Raw genomic sequence first — 22,607 nt, forward strand, 5'->3', positions numbered from 1 at the left:
CAGTGTTCTCGAAGCTACCAGCATGAGTTTGACCAAACTGCGGGAGGCAGTGGAAGACAGGAGGGCCTGGCGTGCTCTGGTCCAGGGGGTCATGAAGAGGCGGACACGACTAAACAACTAAACAACAACAGTCCTCATGGTCCTGAATTAAACAGTCTGTGAGCGCTTCGAAAAGGACACTGTGATTACTCAGACCCAGCATGGGTTTCTCAATAGAGTTTCAAGATTGGTGGATAAGGGGAATGTGGCAGATGTAGTGTATCTTCTACCCAGACACTGAAGTCCAGCGCTGAGGGCCTTCTGGCAGTTCCCTCACTGAGAGAAGCCAAGCTACAGGGAACCAGGCAGAGGGACTTCTCGGTGGTGGCACCCGCCCTGTGGAACACCCTCCCACCAGATGTCAAGGAAACAAACAACTGTCTGACTTTTAGAAGACATCTGAAGGCAGCCCTGTTTAGGGAAGTTTTTAATGTTTTATGTTTTATTGTGTTTTTAATATTCTGTTGGGAGCCACACAGAGTGGCTGGGGAAACCCAGCCAGATGGGCGGGGTATAAATAGTTAAATTATTATTATCATTATTATTATTAGTACTACTACTAGCACCAGAATTCAAAAGCATCCATGGACAAAAACAACAAGCATATAAAAAAATTCTCCTTTGGTCCCTCACGACGCAGTCTTCTGTAAACACGACGCAGTCTTCTATAAAAGTATAAAAAGAGTTTACTCATGCATTCTGTTCACAAATGGATCCCAGAAGGCAGACTTAAGTTACAAAAGTAATATACACCTGGAAACTATCCTATAAGGAGATAGTTCCTTTGTCCTCTCTTGGCTGGAAGAAGCGAGGTTACAGGGAAGCAGGCAGAGGGCCTTCTCGGTAGTGGCACCCGCCCTGTGGAACGCCCTCCCACCAGATGTCAAAGAGAACAACAACTACCAGACTTTTAGAAGACATCTGAAGGGAGCCCTGTTTAGCGAAGCTGTTAAAGTTTGATGCATTACTGTGTTTTAATGCTTTGTTGGGAGCCGCCCAGAGTGGCTGGGGAAGCCCAGCCAGATGGGCGGGGTATAAATAATAAATTATTATTATATTATTATTATCTTGATTTCAGCAAGGCTTTTGACAAAGTCCCCCCCCCCCCCGCCATGACATCCTTGTGGAAAAGCTGGTAAAATGTAGTCTGGATGAAATAACTGTTGGATGGGATTTAGAGCTGGTTGACGGATCAAACCCAAAATGTGCTCACTCCTGGTTCCTTGTCATCCTGGAAAAATGTGACAGAGCCACAGACTTGCCCTGCTCTCTAAGCCGGGCATAGGCAACTTTGGCCCTCTAGATGTTTTGGGACTACAACTCCCATGTTCCCTAGCCAACAAGACCAGTGGTCAGGGATGATGGGAATTGTAGTCCCCAAAACATCTGGAGGGCCAAGGTTGCCTCTGCCTGCTCTAAGCCATGTTACCTCTTCAGCTCCTGGCAGCTAATCCTCCCCGTCTTCTCCCTCTGACCCCTCCTAAAAGACCTACATTGGCTCCCAGGACGTTTCTGAGCACAATTCCAAAGGTTGGTGCTGACCTTGAAAGCCCTAAACGGCCCAGTAGACCTGAAGGAGCGTCTCCACTCCCATCGTCCACCCCGGACACCTGGGTCCATCTCCCGAGGGTCTTCTCGCGGTTCCCTCCCTGTGAGATGTGAGGTTACAGGGAACCAGGCAGAGGGCCTTCTCAGTGGTGGTGCCCTCCCATCAGATGTCAAGGAAATAAGCAACTATCTGACTCTCAGAAGACATCTGAAGGCAGCCCTGTTTAGGGAAGTTTTTAATGTTTGAAGTTTTATTCTGTTTTATATGTACTGGAAGCCGCGCAAAGTGGCTGACGGGAAAGTCAGAGAGCCAGTATCGTGTAGGGGTTAGAGAGCGACATACTGGGAACTGAGAGACCTGGGTTCAAATCTCCACTTGGCCCTGAAGCTCAATGGGTGTGACTTTAGGCCAGTCACTGCCTCTCCGCCTGACCTAGTGAGGTTACAGGGAACCTGGCAGAGGGCCTTCTCGGTGGTGGCGCCCTCCCACCAGATGTCAAGGAAATAAACAACTATCTGGTTTTTAGAAGACATCTGAAAGAAGCCCTTTACAGGGAAGTTTTTAATGTTTGGTGTACTATCATGTTTTTAATATTCTGTTGGGAGTAGCGGGCAGGGAGGGTCTCATCCTGCGTACCAGATGGAGCTGGCAGACAGCTGCCCTGGAACACAGAATTGACCTGTGTCTCCATGGACAGCTGTGAGTCCAAAATGACTCCCAGGCTGCGCACCTGGTCCTGTATGGGGAAATTGCGTCGTAAAGAGGACGGGATATATATATGCAAGTGTGCTAGCAGTGTGCTTTGCCGTGGCTACTGATTTCCACTGCAGTTATTAATGACCCAACCTGGGCCTATGTGCCAGGAGACAGGCAAGTTCTGCTGATTGAATGAAAATTGGAAAACTCGTTAATACCTCAAGCAATATAGATCATCTGGAAGAAGATTTAAGCTCGGCCCGGGAGTGACTGATGGGTTTTAACACCTCTCGGATCTTTAAATTATATCTATCATAAAGCCCAAAACGCGACGTTTCTCGCCTAGGATGATGTTAGAGGTTGGGCGCGTGACGATGTGCTTGAGACCTTCAGATGGGGCCAGCTCTCTATCTCTGGGTCCAGACCTGATGGGGATGAGCTGCCTGGGCCTTCCCCAACCCGGTTTTGGACTACAACTCCCATCATCCAAGACCACTGGGTGTGAAGAGGTTGATGGGAATCAGAGTCACGCAGCTCTGTTGAGCCGTGGGTTCTCATTGCTGGGTGAGAACTGAAGTCCAAAATTCCTAGAGGCACCAGGCAAATTTGAACAATTTTTAACCTGTTTCTGGACAACATCGTCCTAGACCAGCCTTTCTCAACCTGTGGGTCCCGAGATGTTGTTGAACTACAACTCCCATCACCCCTAGCTAGCAAGGCCAGAGCTCAGGGATGATGGGAGTTGTAGGCCGGAAGGACACAATAAGGGTTCTGCCAGATCAGGCCAGTGGCATCCAGTGGCCAGCCCAGATTGTTGTTGTTTAGTCGATTAGTTGTGTCCGACTCTTTGTGACCCCCTGGTCCAGAGCACGGCAGGCCCTCCTGTCTTCCACTGCCTCCCACACTTTGGTCAAACTCATGTTGGCTGCTTCGAGAACACCGTCCCACCATCTCGTCCTCCGTCGTCCCCTTCTCCTTGTGCTCTCCATCTTCCCCAACATCAGGTTCTTTTCCAGGGAGTCTTCTCTTCTCATGAGGTGGCCAAAGTCTTGGAGCCTCAGCTTCAGGATCTGTCCTTCCAGTGAGCACTCAGGGCTGATTTCCTTCAGAATGGAGAGGTTGGATCTTCTTGCAGTCCATGGGACTCTCAAGAGTCTCCTCCAGCACCAGACTTCAAAAGCATCCATTCTTCGGCGATCAGCCTTCTTTATGGTTCAGCTCTCACTTCCATACATCACTACAGGGAAAACCATAGCTTTATGTAATAGGACGCCCCTATTTTCATCGGAAAAATATCAGCGGGTATGTGAGGTTGTCACCCTGAGCTAGAAAAGAGGGCGATTGCAGCTGTTGGTGTCAGCCAGCAGTCCAGGAACAATAAACCTGACACAGGATTGGCAAAGCCATCCCCATCGCTTGCCTTTCACGCCTCTTAACAAGCATATCGGATGCGTATAACAAACTCCTGGCCAGCCGGGCGAAATTCTTGGGTTCTGGCTCCCATCTCCGATGGCGAGATTGATGGGGAAACATTTCCTCCTGGCTTCCCCATAAACCTGCGCGTGGCCTGGCTCTCCTGCTAGAATCACCCTAAGCCAAAGCCATTCATTAGAGGCGTCAATCGATGTGGTGGGTTTTTTTTATTTTTACGATTATTCTCATGCTCCCCGCACCAAGTGCATTCCAAGGCCAGGGCTTGGAAATATGTCAGCGTAATTGGAGGCAAGGAGACGCGCTTTGCACCCGAGTAGATTTGATTCTGCATGTTGGTGTTTGCTTGATCGTAAAGAAGCAGAATCATGGAACTGTAGACTTTGGAGGGACCCTCAAAGGTCCTCTAGTCCAACCCGCTGAAATGCAGGAATCGCAGATTAAGCATCCATGACAGTCGAAGGCTTCTCCTTTCCTGGTTTCACCGTAGAACTAATCCTTTGAACTAATGTTTGTGGCAGCTGAACTCATCTTGGATTTGCCTAAGTAATTACAGTATAATCTTTCCTGGGGGTGGGTTATTCTTCATCATGTAGTACGTCATTAATCTGCAGAACTCACTCCCACAGGGGGCAGAGATAACCCCCTCCACCAAGCAATAATAATAGTAATAATAATAATAATAATAATAATAATAATAATAATAATTTATTTATACCTCGCCCATCTGACTGGGCTTCCCCGGCCACTCTGGGCAGCTTCTAACAAAATATCAAAATGCAGTAATGCATCAAACATTAAAAGCTTCCCTGAACAGGGCTGTCTTCAGATGTCTTCTAAAAGTCTGGTAGTTGTTGTTCTCTTTGACAAAGAAGTTTTTTATGAACCACCCTACTGCCCTACACTCCGCTGGGCTTCCCAGGTCCTGGAAAGCCGGCCTGTGTGAAGAAAGTGAGACTAGGCTGAGTAGATTAAGCCTTGCCTTGCCTTCACCCTGCCCCTGAACGCAACTAATTTTTCTTGATTTTACTGCTGTGGTGGTTTTTTTGTTTTGGCAAACCACTTTGCAGGTTTTTTCAAAAATAAATTTTATTAAATAAATAAACAACAAATATAAATAAAACAACATAAGCCAAAACACAACCCACGCTGTAGATTTAAGTACAGTGGACGCTCGGGTTGCGAACGTGATCCATGTGGGATGCACGTTCGCAACCTGCAGCGGCATGTCTGCGCATGCTCAGATTGCGTTTTGGTACTTCTGCGCATGCGCAGAGTGCGATTTGGCGCTTCTGCGCATGTGCGGCCACCGAAACCCGGAAGTCACCCATTTCGGTACTTACAGGTTTTGGCGCGTCCATAACCTGAAAAAACACAACCTGAAGCATCTGTAACCCGAGGTATGACTGTATCTGTCCATACTTGTTACCAGAGGACCAAAATCCACATTCCTTTATAAGAAAATACGAAGTAATGTAAAACCATTTTTGCAGGCAATCATAGTAATAAAAAATGTGTGGTGTGTTGACAAGAAATTTTCTGCACCGGGTACCATCTGATCTTCCTATGTCTCTGTGAACATCCATTCATCACCCTTAAAGGTAAAGGTAAAGGGACCCCTGACCATGAGGTCCAGTCGCGGCCGACTCTGGGATTGCGGTGCTCATCTCGCTTTATTGGCCGAGGGAGCCGGCGTCCAGCTTCCGGGTCATGTGGCCAGCAGGACTAAGCCGCTTCTGGCGAACCAGAGCAGCGCACGGAAATGCTGTTTACCTTCCCGCTGGAGCGGGACCTATTCATCTACTTGCGCTTTGACGTGCTTTCGAACTGCTAGGTTGGCAGGAGCAGGGACCAAGCAACGGGAGCTCACCCCGTCATTGCGGGGATTCGAACCGCTGACCTTCTGATCAGCAAGTCCTAGGCTCTGTGGCTTAACCCACAGCGCCACCCGCATCACCTTTACTGTGATGTAAATAACCCATGAAGGTTGGCGGGAGGCGGGAGAGGAGAGAGAAATCCGTGGGAAATCTGTTTCGAATCTCCTGCGTGGGCTCGACACTTGGAACTGCATCCCAGAGAGAGATTCTTCTGATCTGCCCATCTCAGGTGCCGCTGGCAAGCAGCCCAGTGGCGCTGCTGACATCTCTCCAGCCCCATCAAAAAACCCCGACTTGGAGTAACAAGCAATCAATTCCCCTGTTAAGCTGTCGAAATATTTAACAGATATTATGGCTAATGGGCTCGGGGAGGGGGAGAGAGAGGGAGAGACCTCAAGCAAAGGGAGAGGGATGATGCAAAGAGGGTTTCGCAGTGGAAAGACTGAAGAAGAAGGCTCTCCTTTAGAAGGGTGAACATGGCCTACGCTTCCTGCCTGCCCCGCTGCCCCGAGGTCACCTCCAGAAGCACTCCTTCCTTGTGACCTTTTCTGGTCAGAAGCTATTTGTGGTGAAGAGGCAGAACAGCGTCCGGGAGCCTGTGATCGTCTGAATTTGACCTTCCTGCTTCTGTTACTCTGTGACTTTGGGAGTGGGGGACTCAAGGAGAGTTGGGCTACAGGAACAAAGCACCTTTTATGTACGCATGTGTTGATACTGGGTCACAAGCAGGCTGGAGGCTCCTTGGATGCGTTGTAAGGTAAACGTAAAGGGACCCCTGACCATTAGATCCAGTCGCGGACGACTCTGGGGTTGCGGCGCTCATCTCACTTTACTGGCCGAGGGAGCGGGTGTCATGTAGCCAGCAAGACTAAGCCACTTCTGGTGAACCAGAGCAGTGTACAGAAACACCGTTTACCTTCCCGCTGGAGCAGTACCTATTTATCTACTAGCGCTTGTGTGCTTTCGAATTGCTAGGTTGGCAGGAGCAGGAACTGAGGAACGGGAGCTCACCCCGTCGTGGGGATTCGAACTGCCGACCTTCTGATAGGCAAGTCCTAGGCTCTGTGGTTTAACCCACAGCGCCACCCGCGTTGTACATTCTGCTTAAAGGCTTCGTGCCGCTGGGGGTTTGCTCCATATAGCTGTGGGCGTGATGGCAGTATGTGAAATAAAGTTCTTTGAAAAGAGAAAAGAAGAAAAAGAAGAAAAAGAAGGGAGAGCGCTGGGGTCAAGGCCTTGGTAAGGCAGGGCCTGGCTGGAGGGATGGGTTGGCATGGGGGAGTTGGTGCCAAGGGGGGCAAAGAGTTTGTCTAAAAGGCTCTGTCGCCCACAGGAAGAACAGGCAATGGGTGTGTGTGAGAGCGGTGCCCAATTATTCTCTCTCCTCTCTCCTTCCTTGGAGGTTTCTAATCAGAGGTTGGATGGACACCTGTCAGGGATGCTTCAGCTGAGATGCCTTGCCTCGGCCCAGTATACCTGAAGGAGCGTCTCCACCCCCATCGTTCTGCCCGGACGCTGAGGTCCAGCTCCGAGGGCCTTCTGGTGGTTCCCTCATTGCGAGAAGCAAAGCTACAGGGAACCAGGCAGAGGGCCTTCTCGGTGGTGGCGCCCTCCCTGTAGAACGCCCTCCCATCAGATGTCAAAGCGATAAACAACTACCTGACATTCCAGAAGACATCTTAAGGCAGCCCTGTTCAGGGAAGTTTTCAATGTGTGACATTTTAGTGTATTTTTGGTCTCTGTGGAAGCCGCCCAGAGTGGCTGGGGAAAACCAGCCAGATGGGCGGGGTATAAATAATAAATTATTATTATTATTATTATTATTATTGCATTGCAATGGGGGGTTGGGCAAGGGGGAGTCCCTTCCAACCCTACGATTCTATGGTTCTATGGTAGGCAACTTAAGGCCTGGGGGCAGGATGCAGCCCAATCGCCTTCTCAATCCGGCCCGCGGACGGTCTGCGAATCAGCGTTTTTTTACATGGGTAGAATGTGTCTTTTTATTTAAAATGCAACTCTGGGTTATTTTTGGGGCATAGGAATTCATTCATTTCCCCCTTCCTTCAAAATATAGTCCGGCCCCCACAAGGTCTGAGGGACAGGGGACCGGCCCCCTGCTGAAAAAGTTTGCTGACCCCTCTATTAGAACCTCTCTGTCTTATCTGTATTGAACTTCAGTTCGGGCAAGAAGGCTGGGGAACCACCTGCTACTAGAACATGGGAAGGCAAACTGAGGCCCGGGGGCTGGATCCGGCCCAATTGCCTTCTCAATCCGGCTCACAGACAGTCCAGGAATCAGCGTGTTTTTACATGAGTAGAATGTGTGCTTTTACTTCAAAGGCATCTCTGGGTTATTTGTGGGGCCTGCCTGGTGTTTTAAATGAGTAGAATGAGTGGGCACCACCACCGAGAAGGCCCTCTGCTCGGTTCCCTGTAACCTCGCTTCTCACAGGGAGGGAACCGCCAGAAGGTCCTCGGGAGATGGAGTGGAGACGCTCCTTCAGGGATACTGGGCCGTTTAGGGCTTTCAAAGTCACCACCAACCCTTTGAATTGTGTTCGGAAACGTCCCGGGAGCCAACGTAGGTCTTTAAGGGTTCGTGATGAGTTCTGGCACCCCTATTTTTCTGCAAAAAACACAACCATATAAACAGTAACAAAGGCACTGCAAGCAGCATGTTCAGTACACACAGAAACACACCCCAAATGACAGGGGTATAGATTGACCAAGATTTTACGGGGAGTTTGCACAGCCCAGCCATTCTGGCCCCAACCTCTATTGTTCTTTAAGCTGCTTCTGGGGGTTTCAATAAAATCGACAGGTTTAGGGGAATCAATGGCCGATTCTGGGTTCTCCGTCGTCCCACCCCCCTTTCTCCGCCCAGTGTCCAGAGAAGTTGGGATGGCAGCAGTTGGTGGGTGGGGGCGGGGTGGAGAAACGAGGAGTCCTGCAGCTGCAGCGAGGCTGCTTGTGGGAAGAGAAATTTGATTGGAAATCTATCAGCTCCTTCCTGTGATTTATGGGTTCTTTGCCAGCAGAAACAGCTCCAGATGGGGGTCATTTTTTAAAGGGTGATGCCAGGAAGTTTCCCAGCTCCCAAACGCTGCACAATCCGTCCATTTGATACAAGAAATGAGCATTCTTTCCTTCTCTCTCTCTCTCTTTCTCTCCGCACCCCATGACAATCAAATCCTGATATGCTGTTGACTACTGTAATGTGCTTTTCGCAGGGCTGCCCTTTGCAGCTGGTTGCAATCAGATTGAGGTTGAATCCTGACAAGACAGAAGTACTGTTTTGGGGGGACAGGGGGAGGGCGGGTGTTGGGGACTTCCTGGTCCTGAATGGGGTAACTGTGCCCCTGAAGGAGCAGGTGCGCAGCCTGGGAGTCATTTTGGACTCAGAGCTGTCCATGGAGGTGCAGGTTAATTCTGTGTCCAGGGCAGCTCCATCTGGTACAAAGGATGAGACCCTCCCAGTCCGCAAACTGTCTGGCCAGAGTGGTGCATGCCCTGATTATCTCCCGCTTGGACTACTGCCATGCGCTCTCCATGGGGCTACCTTGGAAGGTGACCCGGAAACTGCAACTAATCCAGAATGCGGCAGCCAGACTGGGGACTGGGAGCGGCCGCCGAGACCACATGACACCGGTCCTGAAAGACCTACATTGGCTCTCAGGACATTTCCAAGCACAATTCAAAGTGTTGGTGCTGACCTTGAAAGCCCTCAACTGCCTAGTAGGCCTGAAGGAGCGTCTCCACCCCGGACACCGGGGTCCCTCTCCTGAGGGCCTTCTGGCAGTTCCCTCCCTGCGAGAAGCGAGGTTACAGGGAACCAGACAGAGGGCCTTCTCGGTGGTGGCGCCCACCCTGTGGAACGCCCTCCCACCAGATGTCAAGGAAATAAACAACTATCTGACGTTTAGAAGACATCTGAAGGCAGCCCTGTTTAGGGAAGCTTTTAATGTTTGATGCATTACTGTATTTTAATATTTTGTTGGAAGCCGCCCAGAGTGGCTGGGGAAACCCAGTCAGATGGGCGGGGTATAAATAATAAATTATTATAGCTGTGCAATTCTATGATTCTGTGAGTAAAACCTACTTGATTACCTGTACTATGGTTTTTTTTAATAGTAGGCGGGTGTGTGATCTATCCCTGAAAATTGGGGACTGTTATTCCTAGTGGTTCTTTCCAACTTCTTTCCATTTAGAGAGCCTCTTCTGTGTCTCCATCTATCCTTCTCCTTGCGTCTCTCCTCCTCCTCCTCCTCCTCCTACCAGGTACAAATTGAGCTGTCACTTGGTTTCTCCAGGTACCCTCTGGCACCGTCGCAGACTCTCCCTGCCAGGTTGTCTTACTGTGGCAGTTAATTAGGAGCAATTGGCTCCCGTCGCATTAGCTGGGGCTGGGTCAGAAGAAGAGATTGAGAGTGAAAGGAGACAAGGGAGGGAAAGGAGAACGACTGGAGTGAAGAAAAGAACGAGACACTGCAGAGAGCTGTCAGGAGTAAGCATGGAACAACGGTACCGAATAAGACCCTGGTGTTGGGAAAGATGGAGGGCACAAGGAGAAGGGGACGACGGAGGACGAGATGGTGGGACAGTGTTCTTGAAGTGGCCAACGTGAGTTTGACCAAACTGCGGGAGGCAGTGGAAGACAGGAGGGCCTGGCGTGCTCTGGTCCAGGGGGTCACAAAGAGGCGGACACGACTAAACGAGTAAACAACAACAATGGTACCGAATAGTATGGGAAACAGCCTTGCTGAGGAAATTAACCAATAAACTGAAACTGACACAGGGCAAATAGAATTATTATTATTATTAATTATACCCCACCCATCTGGCTGGGCTTCCCCAGCCACTCTGGGCGGCTCCCAACAGAATATTAAAAACATGATAAAACATCAAACATTAAAAACTTCCCTAAACAGGGCTGCCTTCAGATGTCCTCTAAAAGTCAGGTAGTTGTTTCTTTCCTTGACATCTGACGGGAGGGCGTTCCACAGGGAGGGCACCACCACCAAGAAGGCCCTCTGCCTGGTTCCCTGTAAGCTCACTTCTTGCAGTGAGGGAACCGCCAGAAGGCCCTCAGTGCTGGATCTCAGTGTCCGGGCTGAATGATGGGGGGGGGGGTGGAGACGCTCCTTCAGGTCTACTGGGCCATTTAGGGCTTTCAAGGTCGGCACCAACACTTTGAATTGTGCTCGGGAGTTTATGGACCTAACAGGTATCTAAAGCCATTTGCATACAACAAATAGGATCCTACAAAACACTATTGCTATATGTAGGTTTTATTTTATTTGTTTGTTATCTTATGTTTTGGAAATGTACATGCAGGTTTTTTTTCTTTAATTTTTTTGGGGCCCCCCAAGAGAGTGGGGCCCTAAGCTACTGGGTATCGTACAAAATGCATTGTGCGGAATGATACGCAGCCATGTGAATATTATGCCAAACTTGTCTACAGAAGTCCTTCCTTCCTTCCTTCCTTCCTTCCTTCCTTCCTTCCTTCCTTCCTTCCTTCCTTCCTTCCCTTTCATTTCCTTAGATGACTAAGTTATCCCACCCCACCCCCAAAAAAGAGAGAGGCGAAAATAGATTCCGCAGCAAAGCTCAGGAACCTTTTGTATTGTCTTACATCCTAATTTGCAGAGTTCAGAGGAAGATTTAATTTGCGTCGCTGCAGACAGTCTGCTTGGGAGAGCGCGGGAGCTGAGGGCATGCCGGCTGCATACCAATCACAAAGAGCTCCCACTTCTCTAAGGGAACCAATCCTGAAAGCATGGCTTGCAGGTCTCTCTAACCCAGTACCCTGTCTCTGACAGAGGATGGTAAAAGGAAGTAGAGTTGCTGGAACAGAACCCAGATATTCTATCACCTATCTATCCTGCAGTAGCATAACCGCCAACATTTCTCTGATGAAAATAGGGACGTCCTATTCAATAATAATAATAATTTTTATTATTATTTATACCCCGTCCATCTGACTGGGTTGCCACAGCCACTCTGTGTGGCTTCCAACATACATAAAGATGTAATAAAACATCAAATATTTTAATGCTTCCCTCTACAGGGCTGCTTCAGATGTCTTCTAAACAGTTACCTATCTCTTTGGCTCAAGGGTTGCATAACTCCATCCCCTCCAACGTTTCTCCTGTGAAAATAGGGACGTCCTATTCCTTCCCCTCCAACGTTTCTCCTGTGAAAATAGGGACATCCTATTCCATCCCCTCCAACGTTTCTCCTGTGAAAATAGGGACGTCCTATTCCATCCCCTCCAACGTTTCTCCCTTGAAAATAGGGACGTCCTATTCCATCCCCTCCAACGTTTCTCCCTTGAAAATAGGGACGTCCTATTCCATCCCCTCCAACGTTTCTCCCCTGAAAATAGGGACGTCCTTTTCCATCCCCTCCAACGTTTCTCCTGTGAAAATAGGGACTTCCTATTCCATCCCCTCCAACATTTCTCCTGTGATGCACTCGTGTAGCAAAAAATAAGAATTCTTAGGGGTGGGAGGAAAAAATAATCTGTGCATCTCCCGCACTCCCAATGGTGAGTCCTGGCCCTGAGAAACTGTCTAAGAATTTCTCCTCAATCCTGGAGAAATCGGGTGAAATTGTTACTCCCACCTCCTCTGTTTTCCCATTTTTTTCTGGCTGGTGGATTTTGAGAGGTCAGTTTGTGAATGGCTGTAAGCAAAAGAGCCTAGTTTGCAGATGAAGCCATAGTCCCACCTGGTGGCCAGCAGAATACATCGCAACAGGATTGTGGCGGCTCAGAATGCTTTCAACTGAGATGGGCTTACAGGAATCCCTTCTTGAGCTTGCTGATCGGCAGGTCGGCGGTTCGAATCCCCGCGATGGGCTGAGCTCCCGTTGCTCTGCCCCAGCTCCAGCCAACCTAGAAGTTCGAAAGCAGGCCAGCGCAAGTAGATAAATAGGTACCACTGCGGCGGGAAGGTAAACGGCGTTTCCGTGCGCTCTGGTTTCCGCCATGCGCCAGAAGCGGTTTAGTCCTGCTGGCCACATGACCCGGAAGCTGTACGCCAGCTCCCTCGGCCTGAAAGCGAGATGAGCGCCGCAACCCCAGAGTCGCCTTTGACTGGACTTAACCGTCCAGGAGTCCTTTTTATGTCAGAGCATTTTCTAGCTGTGATTCCTCCATTGCAGGGTCTAAATGACCCTGGAGGTGTGTGTGTGTCTGTCTCTTCCAAGTCTACAGCTCTACTATTCTATGACCGGGCCTCGGTCTCGCAGTCACTGATCCGCCACGCACACCCATCGCTTGCAGGAGTCTTCGCCCTTGCGCAAAAACCACTGTGTTGTTGCTGTCAAAAAACACCCCCTCTTGTTAACAAACAACCAAAGCCAGCCCACCTCGTATCGCCAGCCTTTTGTCGTTTGCCTAAATTGCCGGCGCTTGAGTAATAGCCATGCAATTGCATGCATGTGTGCATGGAAGAAAACTGCAGGCTGCGTTGCAAAAGGGGCTGAGGATAAACAGATGCATTTAGGGGTACAATGGGGAAACTGGTGCTGGGTCTCTCAGCACCTTCGCCCTGCAGGGAGGCATCAGGTATATTTAGTCACCGAAATGCTGAGAGGAGCTCCCACAGGGAGAGACAATCGCCGCCTATCAATGGCAGGCCCCCTCCATTCCCCCATTACATACCCTCTTCTTTTTAGAAACAATTCTTCTCCTCTCCGCTCCCCCTTTACTTTTCTTCTTTCTCTTCTTCGCCCGGAGACTTGCAGAAGAAAGAACTGAGGGAGATGGAGGACAGCAGACCGTTGTTTTGTGCAAGGCAGGTTTCTGGAGAGTAGAGGGAGGTTGGCTTCGCGGTGGAGCCTGCATGTTGCACGCAGACGGTGTCAGAGTCAGTCCCCGGCTGGAGAGTCACTGCAAGTTGTGGGAATGTTCAGGGTGGCCGGCGTGGATATATTGTTTATTAATATCCTTCCTAACTTGCGCTAGCAAGTTCTTTTATGTAGCAGAGTCACACACCCCTTTTTACATGCACAGCAGAGAGCTGGTTGCAGGCTCGTGTGAGCCTCTCACTATGATACAATTCAATCTGTCTCAGATTGAATTGTATGTTCCTGGTAAAAAGGGTAAAGGGACCCCTGACCATTAGGTCCAGTCGCGGCCGACTCTGGGGTTGCGGCGCTCATCTCGCTTTACTGGCCAAGGGAGCCAGCGTACAGCTTCCGGGTCATGTGGCCAGCAGGACTAAGCCGCTTCTGGCGAACCAGAGCAGCGCATGGAAATGCCATTTACCTTCCCGCCGGAGCGGTACCTATTTATCTACTTGCACTTTGACATGCTTTCGAACTGCTAGGTGGGCAGGAGCAGAGAGAAAGAGAGGATAGAGATAGATAGGTAGATGATAGATAGATAGATAGATATAGATAGATAGATAGATAGATAGATAGATAGATAGATAGATAGATAGATGATAGATAGATATAGATAGATAGATGATAGATAGATAGATGATAGATAGATAGATAGATGATAGATAGATAGATAGATAGATAGATAGATGATATAGATAGATGATAGATAGATAGATGATAGATAGATAGATAGATAGAGATGATAGATAGATGATAGATAGATAGATAGATAGATAGATAGATAGATGATAGACAGATAGATAGATGATAGATAGATAGATAGATGATAGATAGATATAGATGAATGATAGATGATAGATAGATAGATATAGATGATAGATAGATAGATGATAGATAGATAGATGATAGATAGATAGATAGATAGATGATAGATAGATGATAGATAGATAGATAGATGATAGATATAGATGAATGATAGAGATAGATGATAGAGATAGATATAGATAGATAGATAGATAGATAGATAGATAGATAGATAGATAGATGATAGACAGACAGACAGACAGACAGATAGAGATGATAGATAGATGAGAGAGAGAGATTAGGCTTTAGATAGATAGATAGATGATAGATAGATATTAGGCTGTAGCCAACTAAGTCCTATTTGCAGCAGCAGACCCACTGAAATGACTGGGCCCAGGTTCACCATTGTTTTCAATCAGTCTACTCTAAGTAGAATCGCATGCAGCTGGAGCTGTAAGCGAAGCTTCACCGTGTTATTTAATCCTACCTTTTGCCGAAGAGGGAAGACCCCGGCGAGTCTGTGGAGCAAAGGAACATAGTGGCCTTCAACACAAATGCCCCCTGGAGCCCGTGAACGGCTAGACCAAAGGCTGCCTAGACAGTCATACACAAAGAATGAGAAATATGAACAGAGGCTTTGGTGGTGCTCTTGTGTATAGATCCGACTACAGCAGCTATTGATTCCTGCTCTGCTGAGCTGTAATTATATTGAATTGCAAAGGGACATGTTAAGCCGCTTCTTGGAGGGGGAGAGAGAGAGATCACACCCCAACCCCCCTCCAAAAGGAAGGGAATAATTTATTTGAGATTTACTGGTATCTGTGCTTAAGATGAGAGATGTTGGGATTCACTCTGTCCGGAGAGTAACCCCATGAAGAAGGGTGGTGGTTTTGTCAGCTGTAAAAGGGGACGCACTCTGCACATATTCAGAAGGTTCGCCTGGTGCCTTCATTACATACCGTATTTTCCGCTCTATAAGACGCACCAGACCACAAGACGCACCTAGTTTTTGGAGGAGGAAAACAAGAAAAGAAATATTCTGAATCTCAGAAGCCAGAACAGCAAGAGGGATCGCTGCACAGCGAAAGCAGCAATCCCTCTTGCTGTTCTGGCTTCTGGGATAGCTGCGCAGCCTGCATTCGCTCCATAAGACGCACACACATTTCCCCTTACTTTTTAGGAAGGAGAAAGTGAGTCTTATAGAGCAAAAAATACGGTATATTTTAGGTGCCGGGCGAAAATGTTACTCTTCATCCAGGCTAATCAAAATTCCTACAGCCTTTGAAATATGTCTGTGTGAAGGGGGTGGGTTTGTTATATTACTTTATTTACTTGTGCTTTAGCATGTATTTTATTCCGTGAAATGCCCTGAGATCTTTCGATGGAGGATGATATATTAATTCAATAAATACTAAAATGAAAAGGCTGAAATGGTTTGCTTGGGCTGGGACCTGATTCTGGCACCTAGGCATGGCTAAAGCATGAAAAGGGCTCTTGAGCACAGGTAGTGGTAAAAATTTAAAGTGCAGGGCCTCCTCACGACAGGCCACCGGATCCACGCCCCCATAGCCACATACTCCTTGTTCACCAGGAGCACCCATAGCTCAGTGGCAGAACATAGGCTTTGCATGCAGAATGTTCTAAGTCTGATCTTCGGCATGATCAGTAAGAAACATCTCAGGAAGCGTACAGCTTGGAGGGTTGGCATCTCCTGTTCTGGTCCCATGGAGAAGCTCATGCAGCAAGACAAGTTGGGCGTTTCAGCACCACGGAGAGCTCCAAGTGAGCCGCTTGCTCCTGAGGCGGTATCATGGACAGCTCCAAGGCAACAAGGAGTGCAGTGGTACCTCAGGTTAAGTACTTAATTCGTTCTGGAGGTCTGTACTTAACCTGAAACTGTTCTTAACCTGAAGCACCACTTTAGCTAATGGGGCCTCCCGCTGCTGCCATGCCTCCGGAGCCCGATTTCTGTTCTTATCCTGAAGCAAAGTTCTTAACCTGAAGCACTATTTCTGGGTTAGCGAAGTCTTTAACCTGAAGCGTATGTAACCAGAAGCGTATGTAACCTGAGGGACCACTGTATTTGTTTCTGCTGGTTCGGTGGGCAGCCTGCCCAGTCTCTGACAGCAGGTGACCCCACTGGGAGGGGCACTGGGGTGGGTTTCACCCTGTGCCTCGTAGAGCTGGGCTGACGCTGCCGGCGGGCCCTGTGCCCCTTGGCACCATCCGAAGGCCGTGATCCAGTAGGCGCTGGGGTGGATTGCAGAGTCAGGCCCAGGCTGCCCCCGGGCCCAGTACTGACAGCAGCAACAAGTAGTTCTGGCTCGCCCAGCCCTACCTATTGCCAACCAACCACACTTACCTGAACTGGTGGTTCTGGATCGCGGGGTCTACTGGTCAAAATGGGAGCCTCAGCGATCGCCCTCTCTTGCCAGTGACAAACCAGGACTGCTCCAAGGAGCTGCAAGGAAGTATCCCCTTACCCTCTTATGACTGGCCAAGGGGATAACCAGCCAATGAGGATTTTTTTAAAAAAATGCTTCCCCCCTGCATTTCTCACTTCCTTCTGCGGCCCCCTAGCATGCTGTGGTCCCCCCCATTACACATTTTCACCTGTGGCCCCCTTGGAATATCCTGGGGGCACCCAGCCCGCTGTTGGGGAACACTGTTGACACCAATGACCAAATTGATTTTGTCTGTTGGGAGTTGATGGGAAAGCTGCTGGGGGGGGGGGGAGGTTGTGGGCTGGGGAGAAGGGATGAAGGAATTGGTGGTGGGTGGTTTGCCTGTCGCAAATGCTTTGACCCAACTTCTAATTTTGAGAATCTTGTGTGTTTTCTTCCTCCCCCTTTCCTTTTTAAGCTTTCTGATTTTTTGTGTGGTTTTTTTTAATATAAAAAAATGCCTTTTTAAAAGATGACTTTTAAATAATAAGTAAATATTACCTGTTGATGTGCCAAAAAGGTTTATATCTTTTATTTGTTTTCCTTGCAAGCATCTGATGGTCATAGGGTAGGTTTTTTAATTCCTCTGCTGGGGGTTTTTGGATGGAGAAACACCCAAAGCTTCGCCCAATCTTTAAAAAATAAAAAAAAGGAAGAGAGACGAGAGAGAGAGAGAGAGAGAGAGAGAGAGAGAGAGAGAGAGTCGCCCAACATTAAAAAAAAAAGGAAAAAGGAAGAGAGAGAGAGAGAGAGAGAGAGAGAGAGAGAGAGAGAGAGAGAGAAATACTAATAATTAAAATCCATACTAATACTAATAATTAATGATGTTTGGAGACAGAGGACGCATCAGCACTACACACCAGAAAGGTCTGGAAACCAAGTCATAAGGAACGGTTGAGGGAGGTGGGAACGTTTAGCCTGGCAAAGAGAAGACTGATTTGATAGCCGTCTTCCAATACAGTGGTACCTCGGGTTAAGTACTTAATTCGTTCCGGAGGTCCGTTCTTAACCTGAAACTGTTCTTAACCTGAAGCACCACTTTAGCTAATGGGGCCTCCTGCTGCCGGAGCACGATTTCTGTTCTCATCCTGAAGCAAAGTTCTTAACCTAAAGCACTATTTCTGGGTTAGCGGAGTCTGTAACCTGAAGCGTCTGTAACCCGAGGTACCACTGTATCTGAAGGGGGAGACTTGGAAGACGGAGCAAGCTCGTTTTCTGCTGCCCCAGGGGGTAGGACCCCAACCAGTGGGTTAAAATGATAAGCAACGATATTCCAGCTAAACATTAGGAATGGACTCTCTAGGAAGATAGACTCTCCATCCTTGGAGGTCTTAAGACAGAGGTTGGTTGGTCATCTGTCAGGGAATCTTTAGATGTGGTTCCTGCATTGCAGCGGGGTTGGAATCGATAACCCTTGAAGCACTATATAATATCACTTTAGCAGCCATGGCCTCCTCCTCCTCCAACGAATCATAGGAGCGGTAGTTTGTTTAAGGGTGCTGAGAGTTTATCGAGAACCGCCTCCTATCCCCCTTACCGAACTACAATTCCCAGAGATCTCTGAGAAGAGGGATGGATTGTTAAACGGTACGGGCTGCTGAGCAAGGGGTTTGATAACCGTTCAGAGGTTGGCGCCTAATCCTCCGTTTGCAAAAGAAGCAGGAGGTTTTGTCCAAATGTAAGATTTGCACCATCTGTAGGCAAGGGTGCAGAAATGGGGGAAACTGGGCGAATCTTTCTTCTAAAAAAAAAAAAGGAATACAGAACACAGATACACTGGAACCTCGGTTTTCGGACGTAACCCATACCAAACGACCGTCCGACTTCCGAAACGTTAAAAAACCGAAGCAGTCGATTCCGGAAGCGTTTGCTGACGGAAAACTCAAAACGGGAGCCGCGTGTCAGGTTCGGCTTCAGAAAAGCTTTTGAAAACCGCAGTCGCTTCCGGGTTTTCGGCGTCCAAATCCAATGTGCTTGACTTCTGAGATGTTTGAAAACCGAGGTTCCGCTGTAGCCTTAATGAAGGGCCACAGAAGTACCAATTTATGGGATGGGGTCTCTTGCCAGGGGAAGGGTCAGAGCAGATTTGTTGTCCTCTGTATGGGGGAGGGCCCCCCGAAAAGTTGGAAGAAGCCTTTTTCTGCATCTTGTTTGATGGCTGTGTTCTTTTGTCTCCTCCTCCTCCTCCTCCCCCTCCCTGCTTCCCGGCCCCTTCCTCCTCCTCCGACGACATATAGCATGCAAACGTAAAGAACAGGAGCAGCAGAAGGACAGGAACCTACAGCCGAAGAAGCAGCGCCTTGTCTTCACGGACCTCCAGCGCCGCACCCTGATTGCTATCTTCAAGGAGAACAAGCGGCCTTCCAAGGAAATGCAGATGACCATCTCACAGCAGCTGGGCCTGGAACTCAACACCGTTAGCAACTTCTTCATGAACGCTCGCCGGAGGTGCATGAACCGTTGGCAGGAAGACCCGGGCGCCAACCCTGGCGTTCCCTCTTCATCTACAAGCACTTTTTCCAAAGCATGATCTCCTCCTCCTTCTTCTCACCCTCTCCCTACATCTCCCCACTCTTGTCCAACACCACACAGCAGCCAAAAAACTCATCGCCTTCTCCATGCTGGCTTTCCTTCTCCTCACCGCCATGCGCACACCTTGAGCAACCAGCCACTCATCCCTCAAGCACAGCCATCCACACCAGGTGCAACTGGGATGCTGCTAGAGCTCTGGGAGCATCCATGCGTCTTAGAGGCACAACTGCCATGCGTCTGAGATGCGCAAGAGCCCTTGCCTCTGGCCGCCTTCTGAAAGCTGGTGCCTGATTACAGAGGGTCACTTGCTTGGCGCCATCTCACAATTAGCCCCAAAATCTTTGGCTTAGGTGAGAGACGCCACTTGCCCCATAAACAAACAAGCAAGCACCCAGCCCAGAGGGTGTTGTGCCATTCTGATGGCTGGGCAAGGGGATTAAGGGGCTGGTTTAATTGCAGACGTTTTCAAGGAAGTCTGTTTTGAAGTCCCCATTATGGGGGAGGCGAAAGCCATATCGCTGAAGGTTGGTGGGTGCCTTGGCCAACTGAGTGTGCGCTGGATGCCTTAAACACAGGCCAGCACTGGGCAATTGTTGGGAGGACAAGTAACCATGTAACCATGTCAAACTGGTACACCTTCCTTCTGCCCTTTCCCTGTCCCTGGGTTTCAACCCCTAGACCATTCACCTTTCAGTAGTAAAGCATCCGCTTTGCATGCAAAAAATAAATAAATACCAGGCATCTGCAGGTATGGCTGGGGAAAATTCCCAGCCTGAAATCCCTGGAGAGCTGCTGCCAGTCAGTGTATACAGTGCTGAGTGAAATGGACCTATGGTCTGTCTCAGTATTAGGTAGCTTTCTATTTTCCTACCATGGCTACCTTGGCACCAGCAATGGTCTTGCATTCTAGGACACAGCTGAGCCCCCAAGTTTCCAGACCCCTGCCCCTGCCCCCACAGCTCCATTTCAAATGAGGGTCATTGTTGCGAAGCTGATAACAGCCCTTTTGGATGCGGGGCAGGGAAAAGGCAAATGACCGTGTCGCGTGGGAATGGTTTGCAATTCGTTTGGGGACAAGCTGTTGCATCCTAGGCAATGGCGAGTGGAATCAATGGCGGCCTGCATGAATGGTGTTTATGGGGTGTTTCTCAGTTTGCAAACCAAAAATGCGTAAGGGGGCTGAGAAGTTTTTTAAAATAATAATAAAACCAGTAATGAGTATGGCATTCGTAGGACCAACAAGGGGAAAACATGGAGAACCATCTTTGCAAGCATCACCAAAACATTACCATGCTGTCCTCACGCACATTTGTTCCCCACTCACCTGCTCAACACCCTTCCTTGCATCCCATCGTCTACGCAGCTCATGAACAGAAGGCGTTACTCTCCAAACCAACCCCTCCATGAATATACACCCTAAAACTAATGGACAACTGCACAACAACATGATTCACGTCTACCAAAAAGAAAAAAAAAGCAACCAAAAAGTGTAGGAGAATCAGCCGAAGAGAAGACTTCTTGTTCTTGTTCTATCAATGGTTCCTCTCAAAGGAATTCCAAGCCAAAGTATGGAAAGGAAGAGGGAGAGTAGCAACTCACACGAAAAAATACCCCCTTCCTCCCCCCTGGAATCAGTCATGCAGGGGGGTCTAAAGCTAAGTTGCACTGTGTCACCTCGAGAGAGAGAAAATATAAGCGGGTCACGAAGCACATTTTAGGTACATAATTCGGGTATTTAAAAAGAGAGAGAGAGAAACGAAAAGCTTTAACGAAACCAAAGGAAAGGAGAGGACAGGATTTCCATTCTTTTTTCCGGACGCTGGACCGCCGTCTCGCCTTCTGTCTTGACCTTGGTTTCATTCCAGAAGACAGCCCCAGATTGGACCGATTCTGTCCATCTCCTCGCAGAGTACCCACACGGCCCCCGCCTCCTTTATCCTGCTGTCAACAGAGAGAGGTGGGGAATGAGAATTGACCAATATGATAAGAACTGGATTGGTGGACGGAGGCCCCAGTTGTGAATCTGCTTGCAGAACAGAGATAGAGATATATTTAAGTACGGATTGACGTTGTGGGTGGCGAGAAATGCAAACTTCCTTCTCAACCACCCCCTGTCCCCATTCCACCCCTCTGCTCCTGGAAAAAGAAAAACTCTACAACAAGCTCAAAAAAAAAAATATGGATCTCTGGCAACGTATGAAAGATAACTATTTGAGTGTGTGCATGGGTGAATGTGTGCCAATTAACAGCCTGCCTTAAAAAAATAATAATTACAAGATAGATACACCACGATTCTCTTCTTCATTTCTGGAAGGAGCGTTGTCCTCAACAGGGGCCGGCACCACGAATCACGAGTGACTTGCAAAGGCGAAATAAAACGAGACAATGGTGGGGTCAAAAGAGGATGAGGGACGCTTTCGCGAGCCAAGCCTCCCAAACGTTTGAACCCAAAGGGCCGAAGAGGAGACGACGTCGAGAAAGCCCAGGGGGGCAAGAGAATCCCACCCTCGCCACCTCCCCAGTAAACGTGGGGTTTCTTTGTGTGTCTGTGCGTCCGTGTGTCTGTGTGTCTTCTTGTTTTTGATTTTTAATGGGACAATACCAAATTGATGCGGGTACAAATAGCACGGTCTGTGTGGAGGTCTTTTTTCCCCTGTTCACTTTACGTTGAAGGCAAAGTGTTGAATCCACGGTTAGGCGACTTCTGGAACGACGAGGAAGAGAAGAAGGAAAGCCACGCCATCGGATAATATTATTTGATTCGAAAGGAGGATGAACTTTGAAAAGAAAAGAGAGAAGAAACTTTAACCAGAAACCCACCCACCCACCCCCAAGATTATGCCCCGATCTATTGAGCGGGTGTGACCATCAGGGTGTCAAAAGGGGAGAGATGATTGAACCAACCCAAACAGACGACAGAAGGAGGGGAAAGTAGCAAATGCTGAGCTGTGTTTTGCCAAAGGAAAAAGAGAGGGTGCGAAAGGGAAGGGAAGCAAATATATATATATTTCTCTCTCCGCCCAGTGTCCACCCGCCTCTCCAAGCGCCCCCAATTCCCCCCCCCCATCCTGTCTTGTCTTTGTCATGACGTGTCGACGCTAACGGACGATGGAGGGCGAAGACAGTAGATTTCCGTACCTGATTTTGTGGAGTATTTAAAGGGCTGAGAAGCCACGCCAGAAAATAAAAGAAGAAAGGTAATAAACGGGGGGCCTGACCTTGGCTAAAAAATAAATAAAGAGAGCACCCCAAGGACAAGGAAGCTGTCAACGAGCGACTGGCCCCACAGCGTGAAAAAAAAAAGACGTTTGTAGTGAGACCCAAAAAAATATAGGCTACCTCACTTGAGTTTTCGTGATTTGAGAATCACACCTGATACCAAAG

General features: G+C 48.6%; 1 protein-coding gene across 1 annotated transcript in view; it reads left to right on the forward strand.

Annotated features, from left to right (window-relative positions):
* ONECUT3 (one cut homeobox 3) overlaps positions 1-22,036 on the forward strand; it is a 60,610-nt gene extending 38,574 nt beyond the window's left edge. Inside the window, exon 2 of the mRNA XM_080989040.1 lies at positions 18,929-22,036. Coding sequence (XP_080845166.1) covers positions 18,929-19,221 — 293 coding nt within the window. The 3' untranslated portion in view covers positions 19,222-22,036. The remainder of the gene's footprint in view (positions 1-18,928) is intronic.
* The last annotated feature ends 571 nt before the right edge of the window (positions 22,037-22,607 follow it).

The sequence above is a fragment of the Podarcis pityusensis genome (genome assembly GCF_964106645.2).
Source record: "Podarcis pityusensis genome assembly, chromosome: 18".
Lineage (NCBI taxonomy): Eukaryota > Metazoa > Chordata > Lepidosauria > Squamata > Lacertidae > Podarcis > Podarcis pityusensis.